The sequence below is a fragment of the Rhyacophila brunnea genome, unplaced genomic scaffold, assembly GCF_057557595.1.
Source record: "Rhyacophila brunnea isolate RB1 unplaced genomic scaffold, BYU_Rbru_1.0 scaffold_8, whole genome shotgun sequence".
Classification (NCBI taxonomy): Eukaryota; Metazoa; Arthropoda; class Insecta; order Trichoptera; family Rhyacophilidae; genus Rhyacophila; species Rhyacophila brunnea.
This window is the reverse complement of record NW_028233350.1, coordinates 20,082,847-20,096,327: the sequence shown is the minus strand read 5'-3', so window position 1 is coordinate 20,096,327 and position 13,481 is coordinate 20,082,847. Positions and strand designations below refer to the sequence as shown.

At 34.4% G+C, this 13,481-nt stretch overlaps 1 protein-coding gene across 2 annotated transcripts in view; it reads left to right on the top strand.

Annotated features, from left to right (window-relative positions):
• The window catches only part of CrebA (Cyclic-AMP response element binding protein A), a 266,927-nt gene that overhangs the window by 77,402 nt on the left and 176,044 nt on the right, over positions 1-13,481 (top strand). The window contains exon 2 of one of the 2 annotated variants that reach the window (XM_085959181.1): positions 5,908-5,949. The exons of the other annotated variant lie outside the window; for it this stretch is intronic. Coding sequence (XP_085815307.1) covers positions 5,908-5,949 — 42 coding nt within the window. The remainder of the gene's footprint in view (positions 1-5,907; positions 5,950-13,481) is intronic. 2 annotated transcript variants of the gene reach the window in all.

Here is a 13,481-nt window from a genome sequence, read left to right as displayed (position 1 = left end):
AAGAATACGAGCTGAGAAAAACGTTGTAAAATAGTACGTGCATATTAGGTATCAATATTTAGATAACAGTGAAAATTCATCAAATTATTTGTATACGCTCCAGGTAATCTATACCCACGTAAATAAGTAGGATGTAGAATTTGTATTATCTATTATTTCTTATGTATGGCCAAGGGTGCCAAAAAGAATCTATTGGTACTGAGAGGATGTTTCAGTGATAAAATACAAAAAATAGACAAATTCTTTCGATACTATAATATTATGCCATATATGTGTATTAATAATACCTTTTTGGAAGTAGGTAGGTATGCATCGGTAGTTTTTTTCCATATTACATCCCTGGGCATGGCAAAAAAAAAACAATTGTATTCTCTATATTCACGTCAAAATGATATCATGTTTTGTTCAATACAATATAAATGAATGATAAGATAGCACAATTAATCTCATTTCCTACTATCTAATCTGTACGATATGTATTTATTTGTTATCTTATCGAATCATTATTGCTTATGTAAATTAATATCGCCAATATCAATATATTTTTGCTCGGATTGAGCATCCTCCTTTTGTAAGACCTTACGTTTTAAGTCAAAGATGTAAAATTAAATAATAATATCAAAATCGTTACATAGAAAAGCATAGGTAGATATTATAATGTCTGATGTTAAAAATGGTGACTCCTAGTTACATTCAATGTATTACCAGCTATTTTCACTTAATTGGTTGTAACTATCCTTTTTTGATGGAAAGACATAATAATTCAAATAAAACAATTAATATACATACGATAGTTAATATTATCCTCTAAGGGGACAAAATCGGTCCTGCTCATTCATTATTCAATAATTATATTGTGTATTGAGTACCACACTGATAGGTCAAAATAACCCGAAAAAGCTTCGAATTACATGTATCACCTATGTACGTTTTCAGTGTGTAGTCTCAAGAGACCGAAGTATTCAATACACATTCTGTAAAAGTCGTGTTTCTAACTAACGTAGATGACCACGCCTGACAACTGACATACGGACGGGAGTTAGGTACCACTGGACATTCACTGACGCATACTAGTCTCAGTTAGTCCCTTCTTTTAATTTATTGTAAATTTTATGCACTAATGTAGACGATATACGGCAGAACGCGTACCTACTTCCTGGACGTTTGTCGTTCGGATAACTTTTAGAATAATTACATAAAGTCCTGTTGCTTCTGTGAATTTTCCTTTGCGAGTTGTACCTATATCATCGTTTGACGTTTATAATTTGTTGCAAGGGAAAAATGGCTCTTGAATTACAAAATGTTAGAACTTTGGTAACAATATAAATGTCTAGGTAGGTACTTACGTCTTAGATCAATAATTATAATTCCGATATAACTGAAATATCATAATTTATACGAGGTTAGTGTTATTTAGACATTTTGTTTTACGTTTGGCGATCCTACTGATATGCAAAAGTGGCAGTTTTGTGATACAAGCTTAACAAGCCCCTTTTTTAAATAATGGGCAGTCTATCATTAAACAATGATTCACATATTTTATCGATATTATGTAAACTTGAATTAAAAAAATGTAGTCTATAGTCCATCTAAACAATTAAATAAATAACATAGTAAATACCCTTTTCGTAAGGCGGAAGGGTGTAGAATGTAACTGTAGATTGTACAGATAACATAACACATACATGCATAAAAATAAAACTATTACCACAAAATCACCACGTTTATTAATTGGTGTGTTTGTTATTAATAGCACCACCAAAATTGACTGTATTTCCTTAAGAAAATATTGTAGGTCGTAGATAGGAGGATATCACATTCAGTTTGACATGGTATAGAGATAGAAGATCCATGCACATGCATATTATATTTCAGAAACGATTGAATATCTTTTTCCACCACTTTGTTCAATGACATAGTTATTTTGAACAATGATACAGTGTCGTAACTGAATCCTCTAATTTTGTCTTCTTGCAATTTAAATTCTTTATATTATACTCCTTGATTGAACAATATGGTTATTCTGTCGTCCCTCACAATGTGCCATACGACAAAGAATTATTTTCGTGTTCTCTAGTCAGAATTAACATAGTTATACCTATACATTTAAATAAACCAACATAATATTGATAGTTAAATGTATGAAAATGCTTTCGATTACTATTCGGATACTAACACAAAAGGGGTTAATAGCCAGTGGCCGGCATTCCCTACTCTACGTGAATCCGTCCCGTGTCGTATGTGAATCCCCCTCCGCGCGGAGTGTGTTGACCCGCGGCTCCCCGGACCGTACATGGACAACAAGCACTCCACCTCAAGCTTAGTACTGCAATATTTAAGTACTTAAGCACATCTTTTAACAAACAAGATAAAATTACCTACACACAATACATTAATTTATTTAATTTAAATGTAAGAATGATTGGGAAGGTGGATACCAGAGTATAATTATATATTATTAATAATCCAGTCAAAGCCCATTCATCGTGTGTATTTGCAGCGCTATTTTACAACGAAGGTGCTGCCTTTTCAGCTAAAGAATAAAATAATAATAGTTTGCATAGCGATAGGTTGGAAGGCTTATGAATAGGCTCAGATACCTGTCTATAATATGGAAGGATTAATTGATAGTGTAATAGGATGTGTCCCTATGATATGTAGGTATTGGTACAACTGACATGAGATTCGACTAAAACCGATCCCTATAAGATAGTAAGTACAAATTCTCGTCGATAATTATTAGAATTCACTGTCGAAACATGCATGTACTTTCGTATTTTTTCTTTTCCAACCATATAGGTACTGCGAATAATATTTAGCTATTTTTATTAATATAAGGTATTATGTTCCAATATCTACTGAATATAATAATTATGCTCATAGAGAATTTTATTGCCGTAGGTACCTATTACACCAGCTCTGCATCCTCTCTTGAAAGTAAGTGCATCGCGTATGCACCCGGTTCAAACTGCATTTTGAAGTAATTTGGATTCCGGTACCCACTTGCATTGTTATAAAATTTATAACAATGCAAGTGCAAACTATAATATTTTATAACCTACTAGCTGAAGTACCCGGCTTCGCACAGGGTCACTTTGTGGTTATATTTATCTTAGATATTTGAAAAATAATAAGAGTTAATTATTTTTTTAATATTAAAATATCTGTGTAATACAATATGGCAATATGAAAATAATTCTAATAGGAGTAAAGGTCAAACATAAGAACACTAAATTAAAATCGAATCCAAAATATGAAAACGTTATTAATGTTATTAATATGTAGTAAAAGAAAATCAAAATTGGATGGAACAAACAAACAACAAACTTTGTATTTTATATAATACTAATTTAGAAACCTTCGCAAGTGTGCGCACAACAACTGACAAAAGTTCCATCGCAATCGGATGAATGGTATAGGAACGCATACGAATATTAGAAGAAGATGATTTTCTAAATCAGAAATCTTCGTGGGTACGCGCATGACAACTCACCAAAGTTTCATTGCAATCGGATTAATGGTATAGGAACGCATACGAATAGAAGAAGAAGAAGATGGTTGTACTAATTCAAAAACCTTCGCGGGCGTACGCACAACAACTGGTCAAAATTTCATCACAATCGGATGAATGGCATAAGAACGCATACAAATAGAAGAAGAAAAAGATGATTGTACTAATTCAGAAACCTTTGCGGGCAAGGGCACAACACTTGATCAAAATGTCATTGCAATCGGATGAATGGTATAGGAACGCATAAGAATAGAAGTAGAAGATGATTTTCTAATTCAGAAATCTTCGTGGGCATGCGCACGACAACTCACCAAAGTTTCATTGCAATCGGATGAATGGTATAGGAACGCATACGAATAGAAGAAGATGGTTGTACTAATTCAGAAACCTTCGCGGGCTTGCGCACAACAACTGGTCAAATTTTCATCGCAATTGGATGAATGGTATAAGAACGCATACGAATAGAAGAAGATAGAATGAAGAAGAGGAAAAAGATGATGATTTTTCTAATTCAGAAACCTCATGGATGTGCATACAACCACTTACCAAAATTTCATTGCAATCGGATGAATGGTATAGGAACCAAGGAAGAAGAAGAAGATAGTTGTACTAATTCAAAAACCATTGAGGGTGTTACCACAATAACTGACGAAGGTCTCATCGCAATTGGATGAATGGTATAGGGACCATACGAATAAAAGAATATAGAATGAAGAAGAAGAAGAAGAAGATGGTTGTACTAATTCAGAAACCTTCGCGGGTGTTGGCACAATTATTGACGAAAGTTTTATTGCAATCGGATGAATGGAATAGGAACGCATACGAATAGAAGAATATAGAATAGAAGAAAAAGAAGAAGAAGATGGTTGTACTAATTCAGAAACCTTCGCGGGTGTTGGCACAATTATTGACGAAAGTTTTATTGCAATCGGATGAATGGAATAGGAACGCATACGAATAGAAGAATATAGAATAGAAGAAAAAGAAGAAGAAGAAGATGATTGTACTAATTCAAAAACCATTGCGGGTGTTACCACAACAACTGACGAAAGTTTTATTGCAATCGGATGAATGGTATAGGGACCATACGAATAAAAGAAGATAAAATGAAGAAGAAGATGGTTGTACTATTTCAGAAACCTTTGCGGGTGTTAACACAACAACTGACGAAGGTTTCATCGCAATCGGATGAATGGTATAGGAACCATACGAATAAAAGAAGATAGAATGAAGAAGAAGAAGAAGATGATAATTTTTCTAATTCAAAAACCTTTATGGATGTGCATACAACCACTTACCAAAATACATTGCAATCGGATGAATGGTATAGGAACCATACGAATAAAAGAAAATAGAATGAAGAAGAAGTGAGGATTTTTCTAATTCAGAAACCTTTATGGATGTGCATACAACCACTTACCAAAATTTCATTGCAATCGGATGAATGGTATAGGAACCATACGAATAAAAGAAAATAGAATGAAGAAGAAGTGAGGATTTTTCTAATTCAGAAACCTTTATGGATGTGCATACAACCACTTACCAAAATTTCATTGCAATCGGATGAATGGTATAGGAACGCATACGGGACAGACACACAGACAGACAGACATACAGACATTCATTTTTATATATTAGTATAGCCTATACTCTTCCCGCAAGTGCAAGCAATAAGTTTACAAAGTTTTATAGCAATCGGATGAACGGTATGGCTGCGCATTAAATACGAACAAACAAACACACAAACACACACATACACAAACACACAAATATTAATTTTTATATATTAGATACATTCAAAGGGGGAATGAATGATCTTTAATTGATTAGTCACCCAGCTACTTATTGTTTATTCACTAACTATGTATGAGTATGGGTACTATGTACCATTGGCTAGGTGCCGCCTATTTAAATTATCTTACTCATCTCTCTTTAAAATTATAACATTGGTACCTACCAACATACTCCCATATCGTAATAGATTTTTGGGTTGTCGCCGCGTGTTCTCCATTCATCGTGTTCATCGTTCTTTCCTTGACGTTCCGATGCGTCCTGGAAAGAAGAAGGAACATTATCACAACGCGGTTACAACCAAAAAAATACATATTACGATAACAAATAACCATGAATGCATATTATATACTCCAGTATTTTCATAATTATTAGTAGATATAGGTATACTTACATAATAAAAAAAGTGTTTGGTCTAGTTACCTAATTTAATGAACTAGGTACCTACTTTTATCCAGTATAATATTTTAAACGAAACCATTCCCGAAATATACTGTTATAATGAGTTGTTGGATTGATTCTTCTAGAGAAGCGATCTTTTATATTAAAATAATTTTAAGGCTTTTCAGAACATATTTTTAATCCATAAAATTTTCTGCCCCCAGTTTGGTGCACCGCACGCTACCAAGATCCGGAGTCGTGTTATGGTAAATGAAAATGCTTTCAATGCCTGTGTATTCTACACATTATTAAATAACCACAATACCTACTGGTAGTGTTTTTCATTCTATTTAACACACTGCCAAAATACAAAATTAGAACCTTATTTTGTACTATTTGGACCTTACTATTTCACTAACCTGTATTGTTTGGTGCTGTTTTTATTCGAGTGGTGAAGTATTTAGACAAAATGTACAACTATGTACATATCTATGTTAAATTTACACTTTCTTCTATTAGTTAGGTAAAATTAGTAGCCTTGCGTTTTCTATAAATTGTACATACTCTACTACTGTACATATTAATTGTGTTTAATTATTTCTTCCATACACCACAGTTATAATGTGCGCAGATACAATTCCTTCACGTGCGCAATTAATAAGTAGGCAGGACTATGAATGTAACGTAGTTTTTAGGTTGTTCATTTTTTGAGATGGCTTTGTCTTACTCGCCTCGCCTAAATCTCTTTTTGTATCATGGTATAACTAAAGCATGTTATGTTTAAGTATAATGATTTATAAAGCCATAATACCATTGACTGAGTAAAATGTACCTACATAATATTGTTTTGCTATACTATGTTGTATATTGTGTAGCTATATATCTGGATAATATCCATGTTAATGTTTCTCCCTCTCCTTTTCGTTATTCATATCCACTAAGTTTGAATGAATCGTTAGCACGCAATAATTCTAGTATGTAATGAATTGTTGAGAATTCCACACACTTTGCAATCGGAGGTTCGCATACTGTGTCTTGGCGGAAACAGTGAACTTACTTCAAGGGAAAATATTCGACTGTGAAACTAATCCTCTCCATAATATAATATGCTCGATCGATCTAGACCTGGAATCGTTAAAAATTAATTATTATGATATTATAACTGGAACGAAAATTTTTTATTTTAATTTAGGTACCACAATTAGATTAGACAACGAATGGTCTTCGACAGGGGGACGCACTTGCATGCCTTCTCTTTAACGTTACCCTTGAAAATATTATTCGTGGTGCAAAATTGTAAGCCAATGGCATAATATTCCATAAATCAATAATAATTCAACTATTGACATATGCCGACGATATTGATGTTAATGCCCGGTCACCAGAAACCCTCAAACGGGCATGTATTTTCGTAAAGTCAGCTGTTGGAATTTGCAAACATGTGGCTCCGGATAAGCGAAAGTAAAACAAATTACAGGGCAGTTCTCCACAGGGCAACGGATGATACCAACACCTTTATCATTGTGGATTTATTTGTTTATTTAGGGTCTCTTGTCATAACACGAGCGATAAAATAAATCGCCGGATCACCCTCGCTATGTTGAATAGGTGCTATTTTGGTATCAAAAGGCTTATAAAGAACACGGCACTCTCAAAGTAAACCAAAACAATCTAATATAAATATCTACTTCGCTCAGTATTAACGTATGGATCAGAATGCTGGACACTCAGCAAACAGGATGAGAGAAACATATATATCTTTGAAAGGAGAGTTTTGAAAAGAATCTTTGGGGATGTTCAAGAAAGTGGCATTGGTAGGTCAATGTGTAATGATGACATACCTTTACACACTTTATAGGAGCGAACAGATCTCGCGGCATATGAAAATGCAGAGATTGCGCTGGATCGACCACGTGCATAGAATTTCATTGTACACAATCTGCGAGGGCAAGAGAAAACCTGGACGGCCGAAATTGAGATGGCTGGACTGTGCCACAGGGCGATTTACGAATGCTCCGTCAAAGCTGCTGGAGAGTGTCGGGGTTAGATCGTCCAGGATGGAGAACGTTTTTTGAAGGAGTCCAAGAACTGCCAAAGATTTTAATCCCATAAATGAGGAGTAATTTTTCATAACGGTCTATTTCCATGATGAAAAAAAACTGTAATGCCACCAATGACAATGCCACACAGTTTTTTGCTATTTTTATCATGGAAATAGGCCCTTTTGAAAAATCACTCCTCAAAAATGACTATGATGAACAGATTTGAAAAAAAAACTTCGCATAACTATCTCAATAATTAGTATCGACTCAGATAATAAAAGAATATTTAATTGCTTTATCAATATTTTGTTCTATCTGCATATCTCGGTTAGGTCATTGCATCACGAAGAAAACTCTTATGTTATAATAATATGTACCTACCAATTAATATACAAAAACCTTTATTCAGAATGTTTTGATATTACTAGGCACGACGCTCTGATGAGTGATAAGATAAGATAACTGATGATGACTGATGACTGATGAGTGATGATACTGATGATTAAATTGAGTATTAGATAATATTTTCAGAAGTCTTTTTATATCAGTCTTTTACCTTTCGCCACTTATCCGAAGCTTCTTACTTGACATAGTTTTCATATACAAACCAATCACACTCATTTGTCATTTTAATGGGACAATTTGAAGTCACAATACACGATCCAAGGTTGTAAAAAATAGTAATAAACATTTTCGCCGGAATGACATTGTCACGCATTGTGTACTCGTGCACACATTATAATTTTACAATCAAACTTGAGTTGTTTATAATTCCGTCGAGTATAATGTAATGTGTGTTATATAATTAGCCCCGAGTTGTAATCTGTTAATTGAATGTTTTCACTGTAATTTATTAATTATTACACCACTTAAAGTACACCTATTGAGGCAATATGTATACCATTAGGATTAAATTAATAGCAATGATGATAAATGAGGAATGAATGATTAATTAGCTATAAAAAATATAGTTATATACACCAGAGTCATAGAGATGGGTAAAGACAGAATCATGGGACTGGGATAAAATAATATAGGATCATTGTTGTCCGACATAGTGTGTTTGGGAAACATTCCGGTATGCATTCATGATTCGTATTTCCTTATATTAGTTAGATACCCCTTCCCCATATCTTTCTAGTTTTGGAGATCGGTCGCGAAGGATCGCTTAATCTATAAATACATAACGGCATCTAACTAATATTTTCTCTCACATCTCCTTACTCGAAAAGAAGACGATTTCATGAAAATTAATGGTTCTTATTGTCGAATATTGAACGGATCAGACGAGAGTACTAATGTAATAAACACAGCCATGGCCTCCACAAGGGGGGGCTGACAGGGCTCTAGCCTAGGGCCCCGGGCTCAGGAAGGGCCCGGCGTGATGAGTCGACCGATAAGTGAGATAAACACAGACCACAAATTTGTTCTAATAGTTAAAAAAACAGTCGCCTGTGGCGCTATTTCAGTTCAATAATTATTAATAATTAAAATATTTGATTGTACGATGCAGTTTTTAACTGTGTGCCGATACTCGACAACTCTATAATCCAAAGAATATACATATTAAAAATACAACAAATCGCTTAAAATACACATTAATTTTACCGCGTACACCATGGAAAACGCTACTGTAGCGCGTCACACTGCCTTTACCCTTAGCGATAGGTAGGGGGGCCCGCCAAACATCCTAGTCTGGGGGTCCGCTTCAGGATGTGGGGGCCATGAACACAGCACACCAAGGCGGTAGGAATTATTGCGTAAGATCTAATTTATCAGTTTTATATTTTCGTGGTCATATTATTCCAAATTTTGGAATCACGTTTAACCCGCTTACTGGATTCGTCATTCTATAAGGATTTCTCCCAGTACCCCCCTGTATCTACTTATAATGTATCTTATTTTCCCATGGCCTTTACATGCTATGATCCGAATAAATACCTTTTTGCACCTTTGATATTTAAATCGTGGTTGGTTGATTGATCGATCTAAACGGCTTATATTCAATCTGTTTAGTACTGCCTTATCGAAAATCTTCCAATTGTTGTGAAAACTAAACACCGTTGTGTGAATACGAAAAATTCTCACGCGCGCGCGTGCGCACACGTCCGATGGGTCCACTACGCTCGCGGTGACCCCTGGGCTCTCCTTTTTATAATCGAATAAATTGTTCGTATGTGAAAACAAAAACAAAAATGCGTGAAAAAAAACAACGCACACCTGACTGGAGAGATGATTGCATGGCCCCGCGTCTCGCGCGATGGCACGCCGAGTGGTCGAACCGAAACAGCCTGCTAACGGGACTTCTTCACATCGTCGAATGGTATTCTGTGCGGAAGGATGTATGTATATCTAACCCAAATGATTACGTAAAGACATTCACAGACGTGATCCATGTAATAATATGTCTAAAACGCCTTCTACTGACTGTGTAATGACCGTATTACACGATATTATCGACCAGCTAAATACCAGTTTCGATCTTTCAAACCATCTTAAACATTGGACTATACAAAAAAAACGATCAAGCTGCATGTAAAAAAAATGGTTCTAAATATAAAATCGAATTGTTAAATAATGTTTGAAAATTACTGCATATGTGTCCTCTTGAAAAAACTGCAGATTGCCGAAATTTACGAAAGCCTGATCATATGTTTGGTTGGAAAAAACCGCCAACGTCCATATTAATATGACATAAAAGCAGTTTCATGAAAAATTATTGGACAAAGGTATAGGTATTATTATTTTATTTATTTATTTTAAAAAGACACGTTGAGTACATAACAAATTATTAATTCAGGACGTTCACAAGACATTTAGAATAAAAATTACAAGTAATCAGTTCGGAAAATCAGAAAAAACAAAGTGGAAGGAAAAAAAAAGCAAAAATAGTTTTATACAAAAGAAATAAAATTTCAAAAAAACAGCAATGATTCAAAAAGTACAAATTAAACAACAAAATAGAATTTAAAAAACAGAATATATAATGGATCGCCAAAAATATCTACATCTCTAGGGAGTGCATTTACCAACCGCACAGCCCTCGCTATTGGTGCCTGGTGAGCTTGACATGAGGAAACAGCTTTCACCCAAAATAGGTCATGGCTGCGACCACGCATGTAATTGACGGGTGCGTAGAAATTAAATTTTCTAGAATATCGGGATTGAAAATGATACCCCGTGAAAGCAGGGAAAAATGCTTTAAGAACAGAAGTGACCTACGAGCTTCAAGAGAATGAAAGGCGAACATGCCTTGAAGAAAGTTAGTCGGAAAAGACTCGTTTGAGAAGGTGTCAAAAGGAAAATAATTATAAACTTTAAAATAGAGATGACGAAGAATTTTTTTCTGAACACGCTCTAAAACAAGCTTATAGGAAACTTCATAAGGACTCCAGATGATGGAGCCATACTCAAGGATTATTTCGTCTTCTTACGTATTCACGTATTTTATATATAATGAATAATATTATTAGTAGTTTTCTGTATGCTATAAAACACGAGATTGTGATAACCTCATTAGTCCTGGGCACAACTGAATGAGTCTATGTTCGGCTAAATCAGCTAAAACTGCACTAAACATTTCGAGAATAAGTTGCTTTAAATATCATTTGCTGGCTTTTTTCGATCTAGCTTTGGATAGTTTGCTAAATTGTTAAACATAGATATGAATTAGCATAGATACCCCAAGTTAAATCTTAACTAATTTCACATTGATCGTAAATTAACTTCTGTAATAGTATGTTGTTTTACCGATACAAATTTACTAAAATATAAGTAATATGTTGTGAATAACGTGTGGCTACGGATTTCTGATTTATCTAATTTAGTTACAGTGGCATCCAGTAGGGACAAGTTTTAAATGTTAAAAGTTGCTTCTCTTAATGTGCTCTCCTGTAAATGATACGTTTGACTTCGGTACGTATTTTAAACCAAATGTGACAGTTTTTTTTTGTGGTTTTATCAAAATTGTTTGCGAAATAATGATCTACCCATTCGCTACTGCCTTCTGATCTATTTACACCCATACATATTACACAATTTTCCGGTCTGGTATAATAAATTATGTTACCGGATACAAGATAACTGCCAGACATTCTTTACCTGTGAATAGTTTTTAATTGTGAGCATATTCCGTCTATAGCGGAAATAATTATTTTACCGTTGAGAAAATTTAATATCGCTTCGTTTTGGCAAGTTCGGGGCCATGCGAATTTATTCACACGATAAACGCTGTACGTTTTGGGCAAGCTATCGATAATAGCTCGCAATGAATAGGCTAATGACCCTGTGTTCAGTCGAGAATAATTCTGAATAATATTACCCGAACCACCATACACGAGGTAACAAAAAAAAATGACTTGATATGGTGTCAACTATTTTTTCCTAGTTTTTCTTTAAGTTGAAGACAGTAAAGCAACCTCCAATTTTCAATAAGCACTTCCTCCCTTAATGTAATGTTTTAACACACATTTTCTATTTTACTATCAACACCAGTAATGCTAAATTTAATGAAAAAATTAAATCAAAAGTGAATGTTGCAACACCATTTAATCGGGAAAATATTTGGTATTTGATGTTAAGGCTATACCTCAGTTGAGGCATGGTCTAAAAAGATCGTGGCTAGGCGATGCGCGGATTGTGCAAATGACGCGTGCCCAACGAAATATAATTTGTCAAATAAATCCAACATGTATTCATTTAATGTTTTGTTAATTGTTCTATTAGTAACAATAATAATATATTCATTGACATGTTTTCTTTTTCAAATAAATGGGTAACGTTTTTTAGTCATCTTTACATGATTAAAGAATTAATATCCCCGTAGCCATCACGAAACAAATTGACGTGTTCACAGCTCGACGTTCGCTCTCCGATTGCCAGCGAGTCCAAAATTTCGTCACACCTATAGTTGAAAATTATTTACCGTTTCACTGAAGTACCGTCTTAATATAATAATATATTGGTAAATCTAACTACCAAAATAAAACACTATTACCTATATTATTTATAGTAGTACCCACATATATCCATGGGCTATGAACTACCCAGAATGACTATTTATGTTGCTACTATTTTGGTCACAATTCAGTCACTGCAGGGTGCAGGCCTTTTTAAGAAACGTCAATTTATCATACGGATATTAATTTACTGAACACTGAACAGAATTACATTAATTGGTAATTGTATATCCAACATTAATACACTATCTCGTACCATATATTCTTCCTTTTAGTACTTCGATCAGTTGATACTTTCTGTATTTTTATATTGTTTTGAAAGCAAATACCAATAGCAGTCGTACATAATAATAGGTAAAGTTATTTTTATTATTAACGTCCAGTACTTTACTTCCATTTCGTTGTCGTTATAAGTAAAACAGTCATGTAGTTATTTTCAGATGCTTTTATCAAGTCATTCAAATTAAATACCGATTGTTACATCGATAGGTCGTAAATCTGAAAATGTAAAATCATTGACCGAGTATAAAACGAATGTTAAGAAAGTCTCTCTCCCAAGATGCCTTTATTTGTTATTCTCCCAGAACGTTAAATGCAGATCAAAATATTTCCAAGGCATTATAATAAAGCCTGGCAAGAGAAGTGGACCTGGTACAACAAAACCGCACTCCATCCTCGACGTAGCGGTAACCGAACGGGATATCTCCGGAATGTGGACGGGCAGGCATTCACCATTCACCGCCAGTACCAAGAGAAAGAAGTAGCCACCTATCTTGAGGCATTAACCGGAGATTGGTT